General features: G+C 53.7%; 1 protein-coding gene across 12 annotated transcripts in view; it reads left to right on the forward strand.

Annotated features, from left to right (window-relative positions):
- MYH9 (myosin heavy chain 9) overlaps positions 1-27,823 on the forward strand; it is a 123,043-nt gene that overhangs the window by 38,188 nt on the left and 57,032 nt on the right. For all 12 annotated transcript variants that reach the window (XM_084955407.1, XM_084955415.1, XM_084955410.1 and 9 more), the window contains one exon: positions 26,491-26,842. In XM_084955407.1, the coding sequence (XP_084811533.1) occupies positions 26,510-26,842 (333 nt within the window). In that variant the 5' untranslated portion in view covers positions 26,491-26,509. The remainder of the gene's footprint in view (positions 1-26,490; positions 26,843-27,823) is intronic.

Raw genomic sequence — 27,823 nt, forward strand, 5'->3', positions numbered from 1 at the left:
TGCCCCTCGGGCATTGATGGCACCAGATAGTTGCGAACTGCCTCCCTTGCATCTGACGCGTGTCTCTTGAAAAAGTAACTGAGGCAGGCAGGCTGCTGTTGGCATTTCTTGGGCCCCCATTCTGCCGCCTAGTGTCTCCAGCCCGAGGTGATTCAGCACCTGGAATGGGACACGGCACACCGGCCTGGGCAGGTGGGCCCAGACAAGGCTCCTGGTCTACCTTTGGCCGAGGGCGAGGCCTTCTTGGGAGTTTCTCCCCAGCTTGACTGTCGAGTTCCCAGCGGTGCCTTCAGCAGCTGCCCTCATCTCTAGCTACCCCGTCAGGAAGCCTCCTGCTGCAGCTGCTGCGGCTACGGCTACGGCTGCGGCTGGAGGGAGTCCCGCAGGGCCTTCTGGAAGTTGCCACCAAAGGGTGTGGCTTCCTGCCCTGGCAGGTTGGGCTGCGGCCTGGAGGGAAGTCGAAGGTGCAGCTCAGCTTCCCCCACCTTCAAGTCACTTCCTTGGTGCCTCTCAGAGACCCTTGGTCCTTGTGGTTCTTACTGTGCTCCCCAAAGGAACTAGGGACCCCCAGCAGAGGTCCCTGTCTCACTGCCCTGGATGTTACTTTGGCAGTTTTTGGCTTAGGTTTTCTTTTCCTTTCATTTTATCCCTAATTCTAAATGATGCTTAAAAATCCACAGCGACAGTACAATCCCCCCCTGAGATTGAAGGCATCTCAGGGACAGTGTAATTTTAACACCTGCTCCCCCCCCCCCATTAGAGAAGGAATGAGTTGCCCAAGCCCACTGTGGGAGTTGGTAGAAGAAAGCCTTGACCCCTGGTTTCACCCAACCCCAGCGCCTTCCTCTCAGAGTCCTGTGGCCTCTTTATTTAAAAGTCTTTTTGAGCTGTTATCACGCCTTTCCATGCCTCTGTGCCCTGTTGAGCCAAGCAACACGCGCTGAGCTCCTTTCATCTTTCCCCACCCTTCAGCCTTGTCTTTTTTGGGGGTGGAACGTGTTTCGGGTTTCTCAACTTCTTCCCGTTGGACAATCCCACTTAGGCTGGAAGTTCCCACAGCTCAAAAATCAATATTTCTCATGGGGCAGCGCCAGGCGGCGGGTGGCCATTCAGAGCGCCCCACGCTGGCGTTCTGCTGCCCTTCGGCCGGTCCTGATGTCTAGTCATGCTAAGTCATTTTGCATCTTGGGTGATCCATCTGTCGCATTTTTGATACAGAACCCACAGAGAGGGTCGACAAAACCAGGGATCAGACAGAGCTGGGACCAGACTGCCTTTCCTCCTGCGAGGCTGAAGCCCCAGTTTCCTCATCTGAAACATGGAGAGGCCACTTTTGTAGGCTTGTTGTAATTTACATGTAAATATATGCCCAGTGGCCTCCTGCTTGTCCTCCCCCTCTTCCTTTCCTCCCTTTTCCAGGTCATCCCCAGCATCATCTGTCTTTGGGTGGTAGGAGAAACAAGTTCAGGTTTAAAAGATTTTAAATTGGTCCAACAAGCCTGTCCCGTGATAACAGGGTGTGGTAAGATATCTGAGCAACCTACGAGAAGATTTCCTGCGCTTGGAGGCTGAGGTTTTCCAGGCTTGTGGCCTCTGCATTCTTCTTCCCAAACCATACAGTTCGTTCAACTTGTGTCGCTGAACCGAGCTGCTTTAAGCATTTAAAAAAAGCTGTTACAAAGCTGCGGAGGCACCTTTATTTCGAATTGTCTGTGTTCAAAAGCCGCCGCGTTTCCTGTGTTTTGCATGAAGTCACTGGGCTGAAGAAGGCAGCTTCCTGTCTGATAAACATAAAGATGAGGCATTTGGAACCGTTTAGGTGACTTAATCTGACTGGGCTGGAATGGGGGAGAAGGTTTTAGAACCTGCTGGCCTGGGAGGTCAGCAGCGGGGTCGTTTTTCATCTCCGCATCCCCAGGTTCTCAATGGGGCCTGTCTTGGCTTGGACTTGACCCCTCATCCTTGTTGCACGAGTGGAGTTCGGGTCTCATGGGTACCTGGGCCTGTGAGTCTGGGGACGCGGAGGCCCAGGCAGCCAAAGCTTTAGAATGCCGTTCAGTGATCTCTCCTTTTACAAAACACGGATGCCAGGTACTTGTCTGGAAACCTCTGGGGTATGGAAGTTGGTGGCAAGGAGCTAGTTTTTGTCTATTTTTTGGAGTTCCCTAATGGCCTAGCAGTTAAGGATTTGGTGTTGTGGGTTTGATCCCTGGCTGTGGGCATGGCCAAAAGAAAAAAAAAAAGTGTTGGTCTGCTTTTTAATATGTAAGAGCCAGCTGTTGGGTATCGATCCCAAATTTCTTGACCACGTCAATCATCAGGGACACCTTAGGCTCCTCCTCCTTCTCCGTGGCCTGCCCTGTGCTGGGCATGCTGGGCTTCAGCGGGGACGAGGGCAGAGAGCTGGTTCCTGTTCTCAGGAGACTTAGCCTCTGTTAGGGAGTTGGGGCACTGGGACAGAGAGACTTGGGACCTGGTGCAGCGAGTGCCACCCTGAGCAAGCGGGGTTTTCCGGGCATCTTAAGCCAGCTTCCTGGAGGCTCGGACTGCCTGGGAGGCGGAGGGAAGGTGGGTAGGGAAGGAAGGAAGCGCTTCTGGAGGGGCACTGGCCCAGGAGTCAGGATGTCTGGGGTCGAAGCCCCAGCTCTGCCAATAATAGTAACAGTCGTAATAATAAGAGCTAAGTTTTATCAAGCACTTGTTTGTCCCAGGCACTGTGCTAGTGCTTTTGCACAGACTCTTTCATTTAATTCTTTGCTCATTCCCAGGAAGTAGGCAGTCATCCCCATTTTATGGATGTGGAGACTGAGCAGGGCTTCAGACTCAGGCGCTCTGACCCCAGCCCCTTGTGTGGCCTTACCCTTCACTCCCGGGCTGGCCTTTTCTCACTTGACAGTGAGGGAGGGGTCAGACCGGCCCCCGGGGCCTCCTCCCTCGCTAGTGGCCGAGAATTGATGAGAGAAGGCACGATGGGCCTCCCCGTCCTGAGTGCAGTTGGCTGCACAGAGCGAGGCTGCCAGCTCGATAGGGTTGCCTTGGCTACTGGCTTCACCTTTAACCTCAACCGGCCGTGTTTCAAGTGTGTGTGGTTTGTCCTCAGGGAGGCAGCGTGAATCCCGGCTCTCGGCGGGGCCCAGGCTGCCCTTCCCTGGGAGCCAGCCCGCCAGAGGGCCGGCCACCATCTCGGCAGTGGGTTCTTCTTGGCGTCAGCCCACGTGCAATCATGCCTTCCTTCCGGCTGCCTTCATCCTTGTGTCTGTCATCCTTCGGCGCTTTACTGTGTGTGCTGTTCGCTAGGCCGGGTGCCGGGAATAAGGGAGGGGAAAGCATGGGGCGCGGGGGTTGTTGCCAGGAGCTCTCGGGGTCTCACCAGAGTGCCCAGGGGAGTCTGAGCAGGCTTCCTGGAGGAGGCGGCAGCGGCACCCCAGCTGATGGCAAGGTCGGGACGTGGCACAGCACGTCCAGGGAGCAGGGCCGGGACCTTGTTCAGTTGCTCAGACTGCAGCGGAGCTTTGTTCAAGCGTGATTCAGGTCGCAAGGCCCTCTGAGTCACCCCTGGGCTAGTAAAAGCTTTCCTCTCCTCCGTAGTGGCTCCAGGCTCCAGCCCCTTCTAGAAGCCCCTGACAAAGGCCAATGGCCCATGAAGATCTGCTTCCTGGGCTGTTTGCTAGGAAAGGAGGGGCTGCAGGATTCCACCCCCAGCTCCTTACCCTCTGAGTGGCTGTGGGAATCCTGCCTGTGCCCTCTGGGTATGTGGTCAGCACCCTGTGCCCAGCTGGAGGATATGGGATGAGATTTTTCACTGAGTGTTGAGAGAGACCTAATTGTTACCGGAATTGGTCCTCTTTTTAAAGTAAAAGAAAAGGCATTTGGGGGCGGGTAGGTTTGTTTATAGCACAAACATTTTAACAGCGCTAGCAAGAAGCACATTTGCCCCTCCTGCTGGCCACTGTTTTTGCATCTTTCAGGGTTTTTATACACGCATATTTTATAAAATTAAGTATTACATTAGATCCAGTCTGTGTTCCAACTTAGTGCTATAATGTAAGCGTTTCCTCTGTTGCAACAGTCTCCACAATTATTGCTTTAATGGCTTTGTTCTGGTCCTCGGTGGGAAAAAACCTTACCGACCTTGCCAGAAATTCCACGGTTTGTTGGAATCTCTTGGAAATCCATTCCTTCAGCAAATACAGCACCTGCCAGGTGGTGAGGCTGTAGCTGAATGAGACATCCCAGGCCCTGCCCTCAGGGGCCTCCCAGTCTACACCCAGGGAAGAATCACTTCACTTTGGTGTTGCGGGGTGCCGTGGCGTGGCGGTGAGCCTGAGAGAAAGCGGCAGCTCAGACGCCCGGTTTGAGTTGATGGGAAACAGGTAAAACCACTTTGTCATTAGTGGTGAGAAAGCCAAGGAACATGGACCTGGGAGATCTGGACGGGGGAGAACGTTCTGGGCTCGCTGGATCTTCACCCCCACGGGTTTGTGCTCTTAGGAGACCTGAGCCAGAAAACACGCCCCAGGGGAAGTGAAGGGCAGAGGCTGCAGGGGGCCTTGTCAACGGGGAGGCTGGGGCAGTAGCCCCTGGTCCTCCTTAGGGAGGGTGGCCCTGGGCGGGAGCTGCCCAAGGGTGGGGGCAGGAGGGTTGGGGGCAGGAGTTGGGGCGGGGGGGCTGGTCTGCCAACCCACCAAAGCTGGGAAAGCCACTTGCCCTCTGCTGTGACTCCTGCCTCTGGGGAAGGAACCAATTGTAGCAACAAGCTGCAACAGTGTAGTTTTGTTGTAAAGAGGAAGTTTCAGAATCCTAGTGGTTGCTTTGGGGCAGATAGATGTTTATGACAGTAAAGGTGTCGTGGGGGGCAGGGCGGGTGCTGGGCTGGGTGCAAGGGCAGAAGATGGGGGGTCAGGGGCCTAGAACCTGGAGTGCAGTGTCTTTGCTCTGGTTTTTTCTTTTTTGTCTTGTGTCTTTTTAGGGCCACACCTGCAGCATATGGAGGGTCCCAGGCAAGGGGGCAAATCGGAGCTGCAGCTGCTGGCCTACGCCACAGCTGCTGCCACGTGAGATCTGAGCCACGTCTGTGGCCCACACCACAGCGCACGGCAACGCCGGATCCTTAACCCGCTGAGCGAGGCCAGGGATCTAACCCGAAACCTCATGGTTCCTAGTCGGTTTCGTTTCCGCTGCGCCACGACGGGAACTCCTGGTTTTTTCTTTCTTTCCAGATAAATAGCTTCCTTGCGGAGGCTCCTTCGTCTTTCCAGCTCCCCACTGTCCCTGTCCCCTCACTACCCCCTTCGCCCCAGCTCAAGGGGCTCTGGCCTGAACTCTGCTGTCTACCTAGAGAGCAGGAGAGAAGCCCCCCGCTCCCCACCCCACTCACAAGGCCAGGGTGGGGCCTTGGACGGATGTGGTCACAGGGACACCTCCCTGGTCCTGTCTGTTTTAGGCTCTGCTGACCTCATCGGGTCCCCTCTGCAGGCCGCCATGGGGATCTGGATCAGTACCAGGTCCTCAGGGTTGAGGTTTGACTGGGGCAGCTCTGCGATGGTCCCCCCCCCCCCCCCGCATTAAATAGACACTAAAAAACCAAGAACAGACCCTAAACAGAACCTAACCTTAATTTTTTAAACTTTTTATGTAACCTAACCTTGTTTACATAATGACTTAAAATTAGTAATAAGAATGTGCCATAAGCTGGGGATTTCAGCATTTAGTAGATTTTAATGTTCCCTGGAGGTCCAGGTGAGGTCCCTTGTGTATCTTTTAAAATCTCCTGTCACCTCGTTTAACTCCCGTTTGGTGGTGGTTGTAGGCTAGAGATTATCTTCGAATTTATGCTATTTTAAATTATTTCCCTGCTTTCAGGTTGGAGGAGGAGAGGTGGACACAGGAATAGAAAGTGCGATAAAGCACGAGGAGGCAGCGGGGGCGGGGAAGGGAGTGGGTGACTCTTAAAGCGGCAGCTGGGTTTAAATCCCATTTTTAGTCAGTTTATGGGTTCATTAAATATGTATCAAAGACTGGCTGTGTGCTGGAGACTCTTTAGGTGCTGGGGATACACGCTTGAATAAGAAGCAGCTCCAGCCTGAGGCTGACATTCTGATGGGAAGAACCAGACAGCAGACAGATAAGCTCCCCGTGGCAGGTCAGGTGCTGGACAACCACGGGTGGGGGAAGGCCGGTTCAGAGCCCCACAGACCGGGCCGCTTATAGTCACTCATTTCTCACAGCTCCAGAGGCTGGAAGTCCAAGATCCCGGTGTCCGCGGGGTTGGTTTCCGCTGAGGTCTCTTTCCTGGGCTTGCAGACGGCCGCCCTCCTGCTGCCTCTGCTCAGTCTCCCTCTGTGCACACGTCCCTGGGGTGTCCCTGTGTCCACACTTCCTTCTCCTTCGGACACCAGTCAGATTGGATGACTGCCCGCCCTCCTGGTCTCATTTTCACCTAAAGACCTCGTTGGAGACCCTCTCTCCAAATACAGTTATTGGGAGGTAAGGCTGCAGCTTGTGAATTTTGGGGGGCAGAGGTCAGTCTGTAAGAGGGGAGAAGGGACTGTGTGTGTGGAGGCCTCTCTAATCCAGGGTCACTCTACGGACCCTCTAGGACTTTCCCAGTTGTTTCTTGTTTCTTGCTTCGAGCCCCAGTTCGCTCATCTGTTTTGGGTCCTTTGGGAGCTCAAGTGCGGAAGGCTCAGTGGAGTGTCTAGTCCGTGGGGGACCCCCAGTAAGTGTGTCCTCATACCCTGTCCTGCCCCCCACCTGCCCTTGGGTCACAGGGCACCTTTGCCCTCTGTCCCCTTTCATCCTCTCTGTGCCTGAGTTCCGCTCGTCATCAAAGTGCCTCGGTGACCAGGCTGCGGAATGGACCGGGAACAAACCAGTTCCTTTGTCGCTCTGCCTTCCTTACGGGGTGATGGCACCCCTGCCTGCTCTTGTGGACCAGCCATTCTTGGAGATGGCTTCTCCCCTCTGATGAGCCATCAGCACTGTTTTTGTACAAGCAAGGGCAACACTTGCAGAAAACTGGTGCAGGACTACAAACCTAGAATCCCATTTGCTGGCCAAAGTGTTGGATGGCTGCTGGGGAAGCTTCCCGTACTCGGTCAGCACCCCCACCCCCAACTGGGTTCCATCTTAGCCCTTCTCTACCCTCCTTGCTGGTGTTCTTGCCCCTGTTAGCAGAGTTGTCCCTGGGACCCTTGCACCGTAGTTGCCCATGGTAAGCACTTAATATACGCGTGAGAAATGAGTGACTATATTCATACCAAGTGTGAGTCAGACGGACCCAGTTCAGCATCAGCATCCTCACTCAGCTCTGTGTGACCTTACGTAGATGCTTTATTTCTTTGGGTCTCAGGCTTAACCACTGTGATGTGGTTACGTCTAGCACTTTATTAACTATGCAGGGGCCTCTGGAGTTGGACTTTTTGTCCTGATCTGGATTCTCCCCCTTGCCATTGACCTAAGGGGCATCATGCCAGTTTCTCTGCCAGTTTTCCTTGTCTGTGCAATGGAGAAAGTCAGAGCTACTATGAGCGTTTTGGTGCCCAGTAAAGTTTAGCTTTATTGTTTATTTGTTCTATTTATCTATAACTTGTCCAGCACAGTTCCAGGCTATCTATATCTATTTTTATTCATTTTAAACCTATTTTAATCTGTGTTTTCTTTGACGATAACGTTTGGAGTCACACTCGGCTTATTGCAGTTGAAGTTTTCCAATCCCACGAGGGTGGTGGTATTAAGGTTCCTATTTAATTTAATTTGCTTTTTTATGACTGCACCTGAGGCATGTGGAAGTTCCTAGGCCAGGGATTGAATCCAAGCTGCAGCTGCTGCAACGCTGGATCCTTTAGCCCACTGCGCGGGGCCAAGGATCAAACCTGTGCATTCACAGTGACCTGAGCTGCTGCAGTCAGATTCTTTTTTTTTTTTTTTGGTCTTTTTGCTATTTCTTTGGGCCGCTCCCACGGCATATGGAGGTTCCCAGGCTAGGGGTCTAATCGGAGCTGTAGCCGCTGGCCTACGCCAGAGCCACAGCAACGCAGGATCCGAGCCACGTCTGCAACCTGCACTACAGCTCACGGCAACACTGGATCGTCAACCCACTGAGCAAGGGCAGGGACCGAACCCGCAACCTCATGGTTCCTAGTCGGATTCGTTAACCACTGCGCCACGACGGGAACTCCTGCAGTCAGATTCTTGATCCGCTGCGCCACAGCGGGAACTCCTCATTCCCATTTTAGAGCTGGGAAGATTGCGGCTCCGAGACCCCAAGAGCCTCACCCCAGGATCTCAGATCCTCGCTCCCAGATCTCCTATCCTCTCCCTGGTCCTCTTAACTTTCAGGCCAGTAATTTCCCATAGTTGCTTCTGTTGCCTCTCCTGCCCTCTCATCCCACTTAACCCCTCGAAGTGGATAGTGTTTGCGAAGCTGGGGGCTTGTAGACTTCCCTGCTTTTGGACATAACCTTAACGCAGTGGTTTTTGGTCTTGTGCCTTGCTGGCTTATGGTGCCAGGTGTAAAATCCAGCCTTCCTGCTCCTTCGGAGACAGGTTAGTGGGCGGCAGGTGGGGTGGGCGGCCAGGTGTATGCGGGGGCTCGGCTGGGCGCCTGCAGGGAACAACTCAGCTGTTCCCCCTCAGCCTTCTGCTGTCGCCACCACCTCCTAGCCGCCTCCAGCCCGCTGTTCTCAGCCTGCCTGCTGCCCAGCGCCGGGCCTGCTGCCCACCAGCCTACCAGCCATCTCCTGTGCCTGCCAGGCGGAGGAGGAGGTGGCTGTGTCGCGCCAAGTGCTCATGAAAAATGCCTCATTATGGGATTGATTCCTGGCTGCCGAGCCCTGTGGAATTCACAAGGCCCCATCCGGGCTGTGGCTTCTCACCTCCGACCCTCTCTCCTCCTCCTCCCTCCAAACCTACCTGGAGTCATTTCTGCCTACTTTCTGGCTGGCACGTGAAACCTCATGTCAGGGAGGAAGCAACAGTGGCCTCAGAGGCTGAGACCAAAGACCTGGCAGCATCCCTCTCTGCCACTTAGTAGCTGGGTGCCCTGGTGCCCTGCTGTCCTCAAAGTGAGGACACGTTGGGGGACACTGGGCCAAGGGCTCTTCCAGGTTGCAAACCCCTGTGTGCCGCCTTCTCAGTCTGTACACCTCGGGCAAACCAGTGTATGAGAGGCAGAAAAAGGATGCCTGTCTTCCACTTTAAAACAAGTCCAGGCTTTAATTATCCTTAGATTGAAATAGCCGAATTTCACCCCCCCTCTTCTGGCTTTCAGACAAGAATCTGAAGAATGTGGTACTCCTCTGCGGACCTGAGCAAAGATCAGGGGCAGGATTCAAGGCCCTTCCGGGGCTTTAGCAGGCGGCCTTTGCGCCCTGGACCCGGAACATTCCAAACTGGTTGCGGTTGGGAGTCTGAACTCCTGCCTCGGTTAGATTCCTGCCTCCTTGGTGGGATGTGCAGGGGACGGATGGGAGGAGCAGCCGGGGGAGAGGAACCCCCCCCAATGTCCTCCTCTTAGAGAAATTGGGTTAAAAAAGTTTGCAGCATAAACTTGACTGGGGTTGGTGTCAGCCAGAAGGACCCCTCCTGCCGCTTGGGTTCTGGGTGGCCGGGAAGATCGTGGCTCATCCTGGCCTCCTTCCCCTTCCTGGCATAACTGCTGGTCTCCAGGTCTTCCTGCCAGCTCTGCTGGCTGCTCTGTCCCTTTGCTGCCTCCCTGCGTGCTCAGAGTCTGGCAGGTAGGCCCACTAGGTACAGACACCAGCAGCTACTTCCTGTGCCTGGGAACAAGTCACCTGGGCTTCAGTTTCCTCACTTGCAAAGCAAGATACTAATGGAACCTAACTCTGGATTGCTGTGTGCGGTAGTGAGGCCTCATGTGAGAAGTACCTAGAGCTCAGTGTCTTGTTCTTGTTTTTATTTTTATTTTTGGTCTTTTTAGGGCCGCACCCGCGGCATATGGAAGTTCCCAGGCTAGAGGTGGAATTGGAGCTGCAGCTGCTGGCCTGGGCCACAGCCACACCAGCTCCAAGCCATGTCTGAGACCTACACCACAGCTCCTGGCAATGCTGGATCCTTAACCCACCAAGCGAGGCCAGGGATCGAACCCACACTCTTGGGAACTCTGCTGAGCCATGACGGGAACTCCCAGTCCTGTGCTTTGTGATTCCACTGCACAGATGGAGAAAGGAAGATGCAGAAGGGTTAAATTCCGTCCCCAGAGTCCCGCAGCCAGTGAGTGGAAGCTCAGAGCCTACTTCCAGGTTGGCCTGGTGTATCCTGTTGTGCACTGATGCGCACTCTCGTGTGTGTACGTCTGTGTCTGTTTTGGGGGGAGGGCAGTCTCCCCCCAGGGCAGGCCGCTGTGGCCCAGCAGCCCCTTCTCTCACCTGCAGCGTCAGCCTTGGCCCCTTTGGGACCAGCCGGTGGCCCGGGCAGAGAGGGATTCTCAGCAGGGGGTGAAATAAGCAGCCAGCGGGCAGGTTTCTGCCGAAGGACGTGGTGAGGTCATCCTTGTGGCCACACTTCCTGCTCAGGGACAGCTGGGTCGGCCGGCCTTTCAGACGCGGGTGCCACCGCAACCTACTCCAGCGACTGTAACCTAGCTTTTCCATGAAGTGTGACATAGGCGGGTTTTAGCTTCCCCCAGGCAGCGCCCACATGTGGGCCGTTTTCCCTGGAGGCTGAAGGCCCCGGGATGCGGCTTGTCTGCAGGGCTTCTCTGGAGAGCCTGGCTCTGTGCTCTGTGCAGCCTGTGTGCCCAGGGCTGGCAGCCTGCTGACTCGTTTGAGAACAGGCCTAAGGGCTGGAAGCAAGGAAGAGAGCCAGTTTGCCGTCCAGTTTGGGATTTTTGTTTCTGCCGCCCTGGGTGATCAGAACAGCCCGGGGTGAGGGCCTCCTGTGCCCACAATCCCAGATTCCCCCCCACTCCCCACCCAGACTCACTTTTGGGTTGTCCTGACCGCACCTCTTTTGTGAACCTGCCTGACTCTCTGGAGGAGAGAGAAGGAGGAAGATCCTCTCAGGTCAGTTCATATTGCTTTGGTGGAGAAGGAGGCCCCCCTTTTTTTTTTTTTTGACATTTAATGAGAAGGAGGCGCTTGAGCTGGTAACCAGGGGGCTCCTGGAAATCTGTGGACTGCACCCGAGGGTCTCTGTGACCCCCGAAGATGGTACCCAAAGGGCTCACCGCCTTCAACCAATTCTCAAAGGCCTCCTTGATGGCTGGAAGTGTTAAAAACCCACTGAGATGAGGACTTTGGGTTTCCTGTTTACAGAGCATGCGTGCGTGAGAACAGATGCGCAGTCAGCAGGCTATCATCAGGCAGGAGGGCCTGTTCATTATGGGGTCAGGCGACACTGCCCCAAGGGTATAAATGTGTGGAGAACACCTTTCTAGGGCTGTGGCTGTCCTCTCCCTTCCGATCTGTGTTGAGCCTTTAAGGTCACATGACTTCTGGGCCGCTCTTCCCTGTGGGGCTGGGCCTTGAGCTCTGAGTGGTGATGTTTTGTTTGCAGTAGATTTGATCTCTTGTTACTCGGCACACTCAGGAAGCTGGGCTCTTCTTTCTTTCTGTCCTTGTGATCTTCCACCTGGACTCCGAGTCCTTAAAGAATGTTTCCAGATCCAGGCAGGTCACTGCAGCTCCCTGAGCCCCTGTCTCTGGTGGGGGGCAGGGAAGGGGGTGGGGCCGCCGGCTGCCTGCCGTGGCTTTGTTGAAGTTGTCAGGGTCAAACGAGGGGGCCCGTGGGAGATGATCCGTCCAACCCATGTCAGGTGACCAGGCCACTGCCACTGCCAATTTACCTGCTTGAGGTTTGACAGCCTCCATCCCTACCCCTGGAACCCCACTTTGGCTTTGGACTTGAACTTCACTGTGTGACTTTGGGCACCATGTGCCCTTTGGACCAGTCTGAGCCTCATCTGCCCAGTGAGGGTTGAGTCGGATGGGTGTTTTTCAGACTCGTCAGTTGAGATGGTGGGTTGCGAGATTACTGGTGGCAACCAGTAGTTTTAGAAATTAAATAGGATGGCAAATACCAGAGTACATAGTGTGTGTACATATCATCTTGTGAGGCTTTTGTGTGGCATGTTTGTATTTGTGATACAATTTTTTTTTTTTTTTTTTTTTTGTCTTTTGTCTTTTTTGTTGTTGTTGCTATTTCTTGGGCTGCTCCCACGGCATATGGAGGTTCCCAGGCTAGGGGTTGAATCGGAGCTGTAGCCACCAGCTTACGCCAGAGCCACAGCAACGCCCGATCCGAGCTTCATCTGCAACCTTCACCACAGCTCACGGCAACGCCGGATCCTTAACCCACTGAGCAAGGGCAGGGACTGAACCCGCAACCTCATGGTTCCTAGTCGGATTCGTTAACCACTGCGCCACGACGGGAATTCCTGTGATACAATTTTTAAAATTAATTTTTCTGCCGTGGCTTGAGATGTTTAGAAAAATGTTGGCGTCCCCCAGGATGCAATGCTCTGGTGGGGCGGTCGTGGCGGGGGGGCTCTTTCAGCTCTGAGTTGAGTGCTTCCCACCTGTGGGTCTGAGCTGAGCTGGGTCTCTGCCACCACCGCAGCCGAGCCTGTACATGGAGTCCCTTGCAAGATCAAACTCTTTTAAAGTTCTTTACAAAATTCTGGGAAACGAGCTGCATTCCTGGGGCGGAATAAATCACGTCAAGTGAGGCTGGGCAGGATGTGACTTCAAACCCTGAAGTGGGCTGTGTGAGGGCCGCGCTTGTGACTGACTCATTATGAGCCAGCTTAGCGGGCGACACCGACTCCTGGAGGGAGGAGGCAAGGGTGTGGGGGAGGGGAGCCGGTGGCCCCGGGTGCCATCAAGCCCCGCGGCTCCTGCAGCTCACTTTGGTCCCCACTGTAGTTCCGTGAGTGGAGTGGTCCTCTGACCACATTGCAGGGACGTGCCGTCAGCTCCATCTGCAGGGGGCTACACCGCTGCACGCCCTTCTGTCCTCACCGCGGCCCTGGGGGGCAGCTGGCAGCATCCCCGTTTTACAGATGGAGAAGCCCAGGCCCCAGGGTCCCTGTTCTCTTAGTAAAGTGGTGGGTCTGCAGCTTCCAGGCCAGTCTGGCTGCCTCCTAAGTCTGCTTCTTTCTAAGACGCCTTCCGAAAAGGTCATGAATAAGTTATCACCAACCACTTGGCAGGTCTCTCTCCCTTTCAGAGTCGACTTAAGTGACGGCTCGATCAATCCAGGAAGATAGTTGACCTTCTGGCCAGTCCTGCGTCTCTTAGAAACAAAACAGACATTAGTGTACATCAGCTTTAGCTGGAGGGGGGCTGAGAAGACTGAGAACGGTGATCATATATGATCCTGGGTGGCCACAGAGAAGGCTCAGCCCATTCTGGGCCTTTCCTGCCTTGTCTGCTAAAGAGAGTCTGTCACTTGGGTTTGGAAAATAAGATGCAGGATTACTGGGCTTAACCTTAGGCCCTTGAAGAATGGGTGGCAGAGAGTCTGCTGGGTGTGGTCCTTGAAGTTTGGAATTTTGGGGAGACTGGAACCTTCCCCATGTTTTCAGGTCATAATGTATTGCTCAGTCCCTACGCAGGCGGGCCCATGATGGCCTTAAGCTCTCAGCCCAGCAGGAATGGGATCGAGATGGCTGTTGGTGGTAGTGGCTACGATACTCAGGGATTTTGTTTGTTTTTTGGATCATTTAAACGTTACTCAGAATAACCAGCTGCCAAAGGCCCGGTGGGTCCCGGGCTGAGTGGTCTTCATAATTGTCTTTCATTTCTGACCCCGGATTGGTTTCTCGGCCACCGTGCTGTGGACTCAGGAAACCAGCCTGTTGCACTTTCCCATAGAGACAGCGGCTGTATAATTAAATCTTCTCAGTATGGTTATTTTTCTGCGTTGGGTCTCAGCAAACTGTGTTCACATGCTTGGGGAAAGAAAAACTGTCCTATCAGCAGAACCGAAGGGAAGGAATAACTTCACTGCAGGAATCCGAAGGTTCTCGTGTGTGAAGCTCTGCTAGGCTGGGGCTGGGGCGGGGGCGGGGGGGGGTGCTCTCTGCGGGAGGGCACGGTGATGTGTTCAGTGTGCAGTTCCTGACGGGAAGGAAGCCAAGCAGTTCTGTCACCCTTGTCAAACCTGGAGTGCACGGGGGGTTGGGGGGGGAGTGATAATCTGTACCTGACTGCTTGGGAGGGGGGCCCCACCCCCATTTCTGAAAAGACTTCCCTGCAGTTTCTCTTGGGCAGCTGAGTAGAAGCTCCTTACCAAGTAGGTGAGGCACATGTGTGATCTCACTGCACAAATATTGAACCAATTAAAAGCAAAGTCAAGGTCCAGCGCAGACAGACGACTGAGCCATAGGTCCAGCCAGCGGCTGCCTGCCTGGCCTCTTCCCTGTAAAAGAGAGCTGCATTGCTGAGAGCTGCATTGCTGAGAGCTGCATTGCTGATGTGCCTGACACCAGACAGGAGGGCTTAGGAGGGAGCGGCTGCTTTCCTGGACGGCCGGCTTCCCGAGGACACAATGCGAGCTGCGAACCCAGGCGTCCTCAACAGTCTAGTTCACTTCCACACGCACGGGCGGAGGCTCCTGACCCTCTCTGAGTGTGGAGTAGAGGGCCCATCCTCGCCTTCAGGGAGTTCTAGGGCCCTTGGGGACAAGCAGAGAGGGCTGTGGTTCTGGGACAGGCAGACTGTGCTGGAGCAGGCCTGCGGGCGGAGAGGGAGAGAGGGATAACGCACTGGGTGTTAGGAAAGGCTGCCTGGGTGAGTGGGGATTGTGATGGAGCCAAGACTGTCCCCTGGGGAGCCGAGGCCAGAATGAGAGTGTCCGGCAGGGGACGAGAGAAGTGGGGCTGGAAAGGTAGTTGGAGGCCTTGTTGAGGGAAGGCCCTGGGGTCTTTCTCTTTAGGTGGGAGGGACCATCATGCTGCCTATGGTAGAATTCTTGAATAGCAGAGCCGTGTTGCAACTCTTAACTGCTTCCTGCCCCGTGAGCTGATTCTTTAAGACCCCACCTGGTGGGGAGTTCCCGTTGTGGCTCAGCGGTAACAACCCATGAGGACATCGGTTTGATCCCTGGCCTTGCTCAGTGGGTTAAGGATCTGGTGTGGCTGTGGCGTGGGCCAGCAGTTGCAGCTCCAGTTAGACCCCTAGCCTGGGAACTCCCCCCGCCCCCAAAAAAGGACTGTGCCTTGTGGCCCTAAGGTCAGGATGGTGTCTTCGTGGAGGCCCAGCGGGCACTTTGGTCCCCATGACACAGGATGCAGGAGATCTGTGCTGGAGCATTCCTGGGATGCTGGGTCCCTTCTCACTTAGGAGGACATGACTGAGGGGGGCTGTTCTGATAGTAGCTCCGAGGTTGAAGTCTGTGCCTGCCTTTGTGCCTCTCTTGTGGCGGGTGACCTCTTTCTCGGTAGCCCTGTCGTGGGACTGGAAGCCCCCTCCTGGCTGATCCGGGGTACTTTCCAACTGCCGACTTCTGGTTGCCCCCCTAAATTGAGGTCAGGGAGGGTGATCTTTTTAAAATACAAATCCAATGATGTCACCCCCCAACCCCCACCCCCATCCCTAAAATAAAGTCCACATTCCTCCGAGGGGCTGATAAGATACCGAGTGAGCAGCTGCACACATCCCCCTCCGCCAGCCTCCTGTCTGGCTCCTGCCCCGCCCGCCCGCCGCCCCACCGCCTGCTCTAAATTCTGGTGTCAGTTTTGATGGTCTGTGTTCCTTGGGTGCAGGCTCTGCACCCAGGTGCACCCTGGGGCTCTCAGGAGCCCTGGGAAGCCCCTCCAGGAGGCCTCTTAAGGAGGGAAGGGCAAAGGGGGGGTTCTGGAGCTCTGGTGCTAAATTCCTCTCTGGCCTGTCAATGGTCTGGTTTTCTTATCTGCTCAGCATCAACACAGGCTCGGGTTGGAATACTGCTAATGGAAACAAGTCCCAGCTTCTTCTATAAGCAAACAACATTCCTGAGGTGGGGAGGGAGGGGGCCCACGCTGGCCTCCCATTCCTCAGCAGCCGCTGGGAGGGCCCCCCACCCCCCGGAGAGCCAGCACCTTAGGGTGGGGGGCTGCTGTAAGGTGGCCCCTGGGTGACAGAGGGGCTGGCCGGGAGCTTACGCAGCCCCGTGTTTACACAGGGAGGCTCCGTGTCCAGGTCTTGTTTGAACCTGATAGCAGCTGCCGCCAGGTGATGTCCACAGGGTGGCGGCGCTGGTCAGTGTCAAGCCAGACTCAGATCCAGCTCTGCTGCCGCAGGCCTTGTGCACACGTCCCACCAGACCGGCCTCGAGAGCTCATTTTCCTAAAGGGTATTATTATTCCTGGACGCGAAGCCCAGTGGACAGAATGAAGTGAGTTTCCTTACTGCAGGCTCCTCAGCACCTTTGAGCATCGCGGCTCCGTGGGGGCCACAGGAGGCAGCCTTTGCAGCCTTCCTGGGCCTGGAGGCCCTCTGCCCCCATGCGCATCCCTGGGGCTGGGAGTCACCAGTACCACGTCCTCTGTGGACTAGCGTGACCTGGAGAAAGAGTCTCCAAGCTTCGGGAAGGTTTCGTAGGCCCCACGTATTATTCCAGGCAGGATTAGGCTTCACCCGGTCAGGAGGGCTAAGTTGAGGAGTTGGGAGGGGAGTTCCCTGCAAATGGTGGATTCTCTGCTGGGAAGTTGAGTTCTGATGGTCAGTGTTGTTTTGTTTTTTTTTCTCTTTTGGAAGCTAGGAAATTGAGGTGTTCACAGCATCAGTATCACAGGAGTCATGAGCGGGGGATTCACACCCAGGTCTTTCTAACTCCAAATTCATGCCCGTTCCATCACGGTGCCTCACAGACACGTAGCAAGATTTGCAGAGTCGGTGCCCCACGTGGCAGGAGATTCTCCAAGTTCCGTTTCTGTTCTGAGTTGCAACCAGAGATGGTGCTTTAGCAGGTGTGGTCTGAGGGCCAGAGAGGCAGGGAGGGTGGCTGCAGGTGTTCCCTGGGTCCCAGTGAGGGCAGCGGCCACCCCAGCTGAGGTCCTTTCCGCTGGTAGAAGCTAGGCATCTCCACTTTGGTTTATCGGGGGTGCTGGATGGTTCCAGAAAGCTGGGATGGTTTATTGAACTTTCTGCAGAGCTTCTTGGGGACCAAGTAAGTGATCCTCATTGCTGTTTGTCTTTGTGGATTGAAAACCCCACTAGGCTTTCTCGCCCTTCTTGTCTGGGGGATGTAAAAATTAGTCCTCCAGTGGCTTGGGTTTCGTAGCAAATTAAGTGGTGCCTTCACCTCTTCCTCTCTGGCCTCTTTGCATAGCTCAAGGGGCTTTTCCAGCCCCTTGTTCCTTCTGCCTCCTCTTCGCCTAGGTCGTTATTCATTCATCATTCAGGAAAGCTTAATTGAGCACCTGCCCCCGGTCGGGTCACAACTTGTGCTAGGCGTTTGCAGTCGAGATGCATGAGAGCTGATCCCTGTCCTCAGATGAAAGCCCGCATAGTGACAATCCAGCTGTTTGAGTCCTGCAGTGCAGACAGTGCAGAGCCCAGGAGAAAGGGCCACTCCGGGGAAGTCTTTGCAGCAATCAGAGAGGGCCTTACCGAGAGCGGGACCTTGAGTGGCTTGAGAGGAGGATCCTGGTGCCGAGAACACCTCTTCCTCGAAGGCCCAGAGGCGTGAGCAGAGTGGGATGTGAAGGCAGTGACTGTGAGGAGCCGGGGATGCTCAGGCTGCGACCGAGAGCAAGGGCTGGGAGCGTGGGCGAGATTAACACGCAGGGCCGCAGAGGGCTTACCCCCAGTGCAGAGGTGATTAGATTTTATTCTGGGCAAGATGCGGAGCCCTTGAACTGTCTTGAACAGGCAAGTAATATCAATAGAATAGGAAGCAGCACAGATAGAGATGGAGCTGCTGAGTCATCCTGAAGGCAGTGAGGAGGTTGGAGTGGAAGGAGGTAGAAGATGCAAGAGAAGAAAAGCTAAAGGAAGCAGCAGTCACAGCCCAGAAAGGAGGGCACGTAGGCCTGGCCTGGAAGGGGCGCCGGCCGTGACCTTGGCGGAGGGTTTGCAGATCCACCAGGGAGGAGTTTGCAGTGACTGTCTTGGGTGACCAGATGGACGGCGTCTTGGCCAGAGATGGAGACCCGGAAGAGAGTGCAGGTTTGGGAAAAGGGAGGGGGGGCGGGGGTTCAGGTGTGATGGTCCTTGTGGGTCCTCAGGTGGAGATGGCCCTCTCATAGGTGGGAAACACTCATCTGGATATTTATTGTCCCTGAGACTATTCCTGACTTGCCAAAACCATCTAGTAAATTGAATTTGATGGATTTCCCAGGATGATGGGTTGCACTGGAAAAGCTATGGGAGTGGCCCCCACCCACTCCACTCCCACCCCACGTGGCTGCTTCCTGCCTCCCATTAATCACCTGGACTGCTGGATACTGGTGGACTTTGCTTATGAATCACTGGCTGAGCTGCCGTGTTGGAGGCTCTGAGAGAGATTCATGTCCTGCCTGGGGAAGTACATCAGCCTCCTTGGCCTGGTTTTTTTTTTTAATTGGGCATTTGGTCACATCCCTTAACATACAGTGTATTAAAAGGGACCGTCCTTCCTTGGTGACAGTGCAGTGCCAGCCGTGATGGGTGTAGTTCGGGTTCTAGGAATCTTTTTGCTCTGAGGACTTCAGTTTTAAGGAGAGTTGGTTAGTGCCCTTTGGAGCTGGGGGAGAATCTACCAAGCAGAGGTCTGGCTTCATGATGTATCCTTTGCTCTTACTAATCCCTTAAATTAGGAGTTCCCAAATGGGAGCAATTTCCCCCCATGCCACACCTTTGGCCATGTTTGGAGACACTTTTATTTATTTATTTTTTCTTTTCTTTTCTTTTCTTTTTTTTTGGTTTTTTAGGGCCACACCCACGGCCTATGGCGTTCCAAGGCTAGGGGTCGAATGAGAGCTGTAGCTGCCGGCCTACGCCACAGCCACAGCTACGCAGGATCCGAGCCGCGCCTGCAACCTACAGCACAGCTCACGGCAACGCCTGATCGATCCTTAACCCACAGAGCCAGGCCAGGGATCGAACCTGCGTCCTCATGGATGCTAGTCAGATCAGATTCGTTAACCCGCTGAGCCATGACGGGAACTCCTGGACACTTTTGGTTGTCAAGACTGGGGACCACGTGCCAGTGTTGTCTAGTGGGTGGAAGTCAGAGGTGCTGCAGAATGCCTTACAACACGCAGGACAGCCCACAACCAGGAATTATTTGGCCCCAAATGTTCACGGTGCTGAGGCCAAGAAACCCTGCCTTAACTCATCACATAATTTCGTAGTTCATGAGAAACTACACCTTCTTCCCCCTGGGCTAGGAAATACTCTTGGGGCCATCCTTTCCCTCCGCCATCAATACTCAACCCCTCTTCTGAGACACGAATGTCATCTCCGTGAAAATCTCCCTTGACCTTCAAGGTTTTCCATTCAATCACCCCCTTCTCTGTTGCTTTTTTTTTTTTTTTTTTTTTTGTCTTTTTCTAGGGCCACACCCGTGGCACATGGAGGTTCCCAGGCTAGGGATCTAATCGGAGCTACAGGTGCCAGCCTAGGCCAGAGCCACAGCAACACCAGATCCGAGCCGAGTCCGCGACCTACACCACAGCTCACGGCAACTCCAGATCCTTAACCCACTGAGCAAGGCCAGGGATCGAACCTGTAACCTCATGGTTCCTAGTCAGATTTGTTAATCACTGTGCCACGATGGGAACTCCCCTTCTCTGTTTCTCCCAGCAAGTTTCCTCTTCCTTTGTCTTCCTTCATTGAGTCTTGACCCGTGGTTGGTGGAATTCGCGGATGGGGGGCAGCCGTGCTCCCTCTTTGTGTATATGGCAGACCTGTCTATTGGGCACCCGCCGTGTTTGGTGTTGAGTGCAGCAGTGAAAGGGTCAGAAAACCAAGGCTTGCTTTCCATCCACTCCAAAAAGTCCCCGATTGGCACTCTGACTAGGGGTATGTGTGTCTCTCCTGACATTCCACTGCATCATAAGCTCCTTGGGTCCTTTGTACCTTTGTTCCAGTATTTTTGCACCCAGAGAGCCTCTGTATGTATTAGTTGATTGAATAAGTAAATCTAATGGGTTTGGGAATTTCTGTTTAATTCAGCAGCTGCCTTCCTAGAACCTTCCTTAACAACGGAACTCAGGCACCGTGGTGATTCCATGTAGCTGGAAGGCAATGGCTGTTAAAGAGAAAGAGATGGGGCCTGATTACCTGTGCTCGCTGGCGTGGGGGTGGGGCTTAAAAAAAAACAAAGGGGCCTGCTAGTGTACATGGGTGACTGAGTTGGAACAGGGCTCCCCTGTCTGGGGTTGAGGTTGCCCGGGTCTCTGAACTGGAACCTTGGCTCCAGAGAACATGCATGGCTCGCCCAAGGTCAGGGTTCTCACCTTCTTTTAAGCTCTGCGATTTGCAGTGGAAGTGTGGAGAGTCCCTGGTACAAACCAGTAGGAGGCGGTGGGGTTTGCAGCCTGCAATTGGCGTAAATAATGTGTTTTACTGGTTTGCTTCCCCAGGGGGTTCTCAGCTTGTGTTCTCCCCACAGCCCTAGAGGACTTACGGGAAGGCAGTACGAGTGACAGCCAAGCAGGGCCTTGTGGCCTGAGTGGCTCTGATTTTGAACCTGGTCTTCGGCACTTGTCTGAGCCTCGTTTCCCTTACCTGTCAAATGACTCTGAGGACATACACCTTGTGAAAAGATGGCGAGGCCTGAGTGAGAAAACGCAGACCTGGTTAGCAGGTCCCGGGTGTGTTAAGATTGAGCCGGGATGACCTGAAAGCTCCAAGCCCAGATCTCAGCCCCTGGCAGCCTTTACTTAAATCCCACTGTCTAGGAATGGAAAGGCTCAGTGTTTGGACCACTGATGTGTCCTAGCAGAGTAAGTCCTGTCTTAAAGGAGCTGGCAGTGTCTTTTCCAAACAAGCACACAAGTAAGTAGAGAGAGAACCAACAGGAGGGAGGGAGGGGAGGGGAGGGGGGAGGGAGAGGGGGAGGATTCCTTGGGAAAACAGGAAGGAGCAAAAGGTCCAGATGGACCTTCTGGGGGGTGGGAAGAAGGCACATCGTCGAGGAATGACATTTTGGGTTGAAAGCAGAGGTTTTTGGTCAGCGTATTTACTTTCAGTTTCATCATTTCCTGAGAATCCTAATTTAGCCTCCGGTTGTGTCCTCTCGATTATGGCCTAAAAAGGCAACTACTTGGGTTTCTTGGAGTTGGACTGGCACCCGCAGGAAGCCGGCATGGCGATGCTTGATCTGATCTTCAATGGGCCAGAGCTGACTTCTTTCGCCTTAACTCCTTGCTGGCCTGCCGAGTCCCACCGCTTCCCAGGACCTCGGAGGCTCCCCAGTCTGAGCCACATGTTCTTTCCCGCAGTTTTCTTGGTGCCGGGGCGGTTGCTGCCACGTGGATACCCTGCCCAAGCGGCTGTGCACACCCGTCTACCCCTCTGGAAAACAGGGTGATAATGATCTTGGGGCCATGGAAATGCCCGCATGTTCCTTTGCTCCCGCAACTCCACGTGAGAATTTATTTCAAGATGGTCCACTAGATAAGAGGAAAAAAAACCTAGTGTTAGTTTTGTTGTTGATTATTTATTTTATTTTTTACTGTTTAAGTCAGCTTTATTGGGGATATAGTTTGTACCCATGAGAAACAAAATGTACCCATCTTTTTTTTTTAATGTAATGATTTTTACTTTTTTCCATTATAGCTGGTTTACAGTGTTCTGTCCAATTTGTACTGCACAGCAAGGTGACCCGGTCACACACACATATACATTCCTTTTTTGCACAGTATCGTGCTCCATCGGAAGTGACTAGATAGAGTTCCCAGTGCTACACAGCAGGATGCTTTGTATTTTAAATCACTGTGCAGTGTTATACAAAATGTGAACCTCCGTGCCCTGCCTGTGAGAATTGAAAATCAGGTGTTTCTATGAGCCAGAAGGGACCGCTAAGAGAAAGAGGAAACTAATGTTTGTGGGTAGAGTGTCAGGAATTTGGGATGGGGATGGGGTCTTTTTCTTTCATTTTGTAAACCTTTATGTGACGCACAGTTTTCTTTTTTAAATTTTTAAAAATTTCCCCAATACATTATCTTTTTTTCTACTGTACAGCATGGTGACCCAGTTACACATACATGTATACATTCTTTTTTCTTATATTATCATGCTCCATCATAAGTGACTAGACATAGTTCCCAGTGCAACACAGCAGGATCTTATTGCATATCCCTTCCAAAGGCAATAGTCTGCATCTATTAACTCCAAGCACTCGGTCCACCCCACTCCCTCCCCCTCCCCCTTGGCAACCGTAAGTCTGTTCTCCAAGTCCATGATTTTCTTTTCTGTGGAAAGGTTCATTTGTGCCGTATATTAGATGCCAGATAGAAGTGATATCATATGGTGTTTGTCTTTGTTTCTCTGAATTACTTCACTCAGTGTAAGAGTCTAGTTCCATCCATGTTGCTGCAAATGGCATTATTTTGTTCTTTTTTATGGCTGAATAGTATTCCATTGTGTATATATACCACATCTTCCTAATCCAATCATCTGTTGATGGACGTTTGGGTTGTTTCCATGTCTTGAACACACAGTTTTTTTTTTTTTTTTTTAAATTCAGAGGTCATTTAGGATGGTCCCGGGACAGGGCGGGGAGAAGTGGCTGCATGCTGGCTGTTGTGATCACGCAGTCGCCTCCCCACTGTTCTTTCCCTAAAGCCTCTTATTTCATTGCTAACAGCTCTTGACGATGGCACCTTGTTCTACCTGCTTCCCTGGGCCCAGGAGCCTCTCCCTGATGCAGGTGGAAACAGGTGCTCAGCTGCAGCCCCGTGGCTCCCAGATCCTTGAATGTGGATGTCCCTGGCCGGGCGGGCGGGCTTCAATAGAAACCCCATTGTTTATCATGACCTCTGTGGCCCTCCCCACCGACCTAGCCCATGTATTGATCTTGGCACTGTTTGTGAACCCACGTCATTCCAGAATTGCTGAAACCAAATAGCTCTGTCCTTGGCCTGGCCCAGCAGGGTGCAGCCGTGTTTAATGAAAAGTTCTGCCCAGAGAGAGAGGCCCTGAGGCCAGTGGGGACTCCTCAAGCCCACCGTCCACCGGGGGCTTGGCCCCCCTGGAGGCAGAGGGCCGCAGCCCTCTGTGTGGGTTCTTGGAGGGGCATGGGGTACCCCTCTCTCTTACAGGGAGTTTGGCTTGGTCTGCAGGCCTCCGATGGCTGTCAGAGGTAGGAGGCCGTGCTGGCCTGTACCTGCCCTCTGTCCTCCCACTGAGGCCCGAAGGTCGGGCTGAATCAGGAGCAGAGGGCGGTGGGTTGGGCGGAGTTTTCCCCCTGACACCTGCTGTAACGTTCATGGCGTCCAGCACAGGCTCACTGATGAAAGGGCCAGCAGTTTACCCAGATTTCCAGGGTAAGGCCCAGGGCCTACAGCCCGAGGGAGCCTGCATGCTCTTTGTTCTTGGTTCCCCCAGGGCTGGAGTTGCTGGGGTGAACTGGAGTTTGATGAGGGCCCAACATCATCCTGCCATCACTGATGGGCTGGCTGTTGGCAGTCACAGGCCACGGGAGTGAGAATGTTGAATTTACTGTGCTTTGATTTCTGAAAGACCACACAGTCCATACTGGCAAGTCTCATTCTCAGCCAACCTGCCTTCCTGATAGTGCCCGGTAAATACTTGGCGAATGTTATGTGGGGTGCACTCCCCTGGACCCCCCCCGCCGTGTTCCACTTATTGACAGTTTCAGCCCAGCTTCAATGCCAACCTGACCTCTTTCTCAAGACCCCGGGCACAGGTAGGTTGGAAAGAGTCCCAGCCCAGGGGCCAGATCAGCCCATGACTGGGCTGGGTGACTCTGGGCCAGCCACCTGCCCTCTCTGGTCCTGTTTCCTCAGTTGTAAGCTGGGGATAATAAAAAAGTTTTTTTCCCTGGGTGATTTGATGGTTAAGTGAGGTTGTGAACAAGCCAAGCCTGATGTTGGTAGGTAGATACCTATTGACGGGCCCCTTTCCCCCTTCTCTTGGAGCGATGTGGTGGCTTCACTGGGCTGGGTTGGTGGAACTCTTAACGAGCAGCGGGCTTTGGGTTTTAGGCAACAGGGTAGAAGTGGATCCCTTTTTGTGTATTGATGGGAGATGGTCTTATCTTTTACGGACTTAAGGTCTGCAAAAACTGAGAACCAGCAGCCAGTGAGGCCCCGTGCTCAGTGGTGGTTGCAAGCTCTTGAGTGTGGTGGTGACATGATTGGGGAGAGTGGTGTGGGGAGCCTGGGTGCTCAGACTTTGCGGAGGACAGCTGGCCTGTGGTTAGAAGGACGGCAGAGAGGCAGCGGCAACTGGTATTTACTCTGGCAGAGAGCGACTTTTGGTTTGCTTAAATGGACCAGCCAGAATGGAAGCGAGGACAGCCCGAAGAGGCCCTGTTTAGCCGCCAGCCCCCAGCCCCACACAGAAGATGAGGCCGGCCTGGTGGTTTGCAGGCATCCCATTCCTGCCTTGTTTGCTGCTGCCTAACTCTGGGCCCTGCCTGCTTTTCCCGGGGCGGTGGGGAGTGGGGGGGCAGTCCTGCAGGTGGATGGCGCCCCCTCGTCCCCCCCACTCCAGAGGGGCTGCCAGGGTTTGCTTGTGCTGGGAATGTAAACAAAGCCACCAGCTGAGCTGGCTGGGGAGGCTGCCAGGCTCGGCTCCTTGGTCTTGCCTTCCCTCTTTGGGGGCGGGGAGACGGGGAAGCTAGCAGATTTCCTGGAAAACAGCCTTTCCTGGAGTGAGTCCAGGGGAGCCCCTCAGCCTTGATCTGGAAGCCATTTAATGAGCCTAGATAAGAAGGCCTGGGCGGGCCAGCTTTTCCTTTTGTTCCCCTCCTGCCTAGCCTCCAGCCTCCCTGGCATCCATGTTCCTGTTGGGATCTGGAAGCATGAACGCCTGTGTGACCTTGGATTTGGATCTGGAGTCCCCCTCGTCTCCTGTCGTGAGCGAGGCAGTGAGCTTCTGAGTTGTTCCTCCGGTGGCTGTGGGCTGGCTCTGTCCTAGACCAGTGTCTCTAAAACCCTGCGTTTGGTTCCCGCAAAGCAGCTGTGCCCGCAGCTGATCTTAGCTTGAGCCTTTGAGCAGGAATAAGTACGGTGGTTGATTCTGGCAAGTCCACGGGACCAGGAGCCCTTCCTGGGTGACTTCTGGACAAAGCCCCTTACCTCCAGGGAGCTTCTGTTTCACCTGTAAACTGGGAGAGTAACAGGTATCGTACCCTCTTACGGAGGTGTTAGGATCGGAATCTTCTGAGATAGTGAGGTGTGTGTTATAGTATTTCATAAACTATAAAACCACACAGATGTTAAGGGTTTATTATTTCATCATCTTTCTTTTGTAAATGAGCTTCCAAAAAAAGCCAGCACACATGGGCTTAAGTTCTGGCGGCCCATAAATTGCAAGGGTTGCCTTTTCTTATTAGTGCCCCCAAAGGGAGGCACTCACCTCTCTCCGTGATGTTTCCTGGAGGATGACTTCTTTTCTTCTCACCTTAGTTCTTGGGGCTGTATTACCAAGATGGAATTAAAATCTGTTGGCAACATATTGGTGTGGTGTTTTCTTCTCTTGGTTGACTCCGTAAAATCAGAAAAAGTTGGTTTTTTTGTTTGTTTTGCTGTGCCCCTGGCATGTGGCATGTGGCAGTTCTGGGGCCAGGCGTCGAACCCATGCCACAGCAGCAACTCGAGCTGCTGCAGTGACAACACCAGATCCTTAACCCACTGCGCCACCAGGGAAATGCCAAATAAGAAAAGGCGTTTTAGAGACTTCCACCCGTGTCTTTTTTGAACGAACTGGAAACCTGTTCTGATTGGAAGCCCTCTTAAATTGTGTGGTCCCTGTTCTGCCTTGGCTGGTGAGCATAGTGACTGTAATTACACCTGTGTTTGGGATTCTTATTATGCTCATCATTTGTCATGATTCTTGATTATAGGTCTGTTTGTGTATTGATCCTAGGACATATCATTAATTTCTTTTTTCTTTTTTTTTTTTTTTTGCCATTTCTTGGGCTGCTTCCGCGGCATATGGGAGGTTCCCAGGCTAGGGGTCTAATCGGAGCTGTAGCTGCCAGCTACGTCAGAGCCACAGCAACGTGGGATCCAAGCCACGTCTGTGACCTACACCACAGCTCATGGCAACGCTGGATCATTTATCCACTGAGCAAGGGCAGGGATCGAACCTGCCACCTCGTGGTTCCTAGTCGGATTCGTTAACCACTGCTCCACGACGGGAACTCCCCTCGTTAATTTCTTAAAGAATCCCGGATATCAACTTGGTTTTGCAGCAATGTACATCTTTCTCCCAAAAGTAGAGAACGAGAAAATTCTGGCAGGTTGTACAGCCTGGTTATACGGCGTTTCCCTTATTATAAGGCTGTACAGTTTGCAGAGATAGGAGGTGAGTGATCTCTGCAGCTGGTGCAGTTGTAGCTCATGTTTTGTCCTTTTTTCTCCCTCAGGTCCTGGCCGTAAGTCGCCATGGCGCAGCAAGCCGCCGATAAGTATCTCTATGTGGATAAAAACTTCATCAATAACCCGCTGGCCCAGGCCGACTGGGCTGCCAAGAAGCTGGTATGGGTGCCTTCCGACAAGAGTGGCTTTGAGCCCGCCAGCCTCAAGGAGGAGGTGGGCGAGGAGGCCATCGTGGAGCTGGTGGAGAATGGGAAGAAGGTGAAGGTGAACAAGGATGACATCCAGAAGATGAACCCGCCGAAGTTCTCCAAGGTGGAGGACATGGCCGAGCTCACTTGCCTCAACGAAGCTTCAGTGCTGCACAACCTCAAGGAGCGCTACTACTCAGGGCTCATCTATGTGAGTGGGCGGGGCTCTGCGGGGAGGGAGGCCCCAGGGCTTATCTGCATAATGGGGTGGGGCTATGCAGGGGAGGGAGGCCCCAGGGCTTATCTGCATAATGGGGTGGGGCTATGCAGGGGTGGGTGGCCCCAGGGCTTGGCTACAGAAGTGGGCGGGACTCTGCACCAGAGGGAGGACCTACCGCTGAGATTTCCTGAACAGTCTAAGTGGAAAAGTTCCTGTGTAGGCTGGCTTAGCTCAGCCTTCTCATCTGGCAGATGGGAAGGAGGGAAGCCCAGAGAGGGCAAGGGACTTAGGCAAGGTCACACAGCCAGGTGTTGGCAGGGTTGAGACTGGAACTTGGGCTTCCTGACTCTTGCCCCAGTTCTCTCTCTGTTTCTTGGTGAGACTATTAGATGGACCAAAAGCCCCCGTCCCTTGGGGTATTAACCATTGAAATCCAGAATTGGTGATCTGCAGAAAAACAGACAGCCTTAAGGGAAGCTTTGCTTGTCTGTCAGGGGGAGATGGGAGCTAAGTCCTGCCGTCTGGGGGTGGAACTGTCATCCTCAGAAGCTTATGTTAGACCCGCTCTGCTGGCCTCTAAGAAATGGGTCCACTCGTAAAGCAGAGTGACTCAGGGCATGGGGGGAGTTGGAGCCTCCAGGACCTGGGTCCAGTCCCAGCTCTGTCCCTTCCTGACCATGCGTTGCTGTGGGGAGCCTCACCCTTCTGCGAGGAGTCTTGAGAATGTTGTCAAGCACCCACCCGCCCTGGGCTTGCCCTGGGCTCAGAGGGGCCTGGCCTCTGTAGCTGCTGCCATTTGTCATAGGTGAAGTAAATCTGACCCTCTGCTTGGTCATTTACGGCTGTCACTGTTCAGCTTGGGTCCTTTTGGAGATTTGCTGGTGTGGAACAAGTCGGTGGACTGCTGGCTGCAAACGGAAATACTAGTTATGAAAGCGCATTCGACATTACTTGCTTCATCCTTCCTCTCCA

This window comes from Sus scrofa, chromosome 5 (assembly GCF_054392235.1).
Source record: "Sus scrofa isolate SSC_HxYL_T2T_F1_AM1 chromosome 5, Sscrofa_HxYL_maternal_Yorkshire_Landrace_v2.0, whole genome shotgun sequence".
NCBI classification, from domain to species: Eukaryota; Metazoa; Chordata; class Mammalia; order Artiodactyla; family Suidae; genus Sus; species Sus scrofa.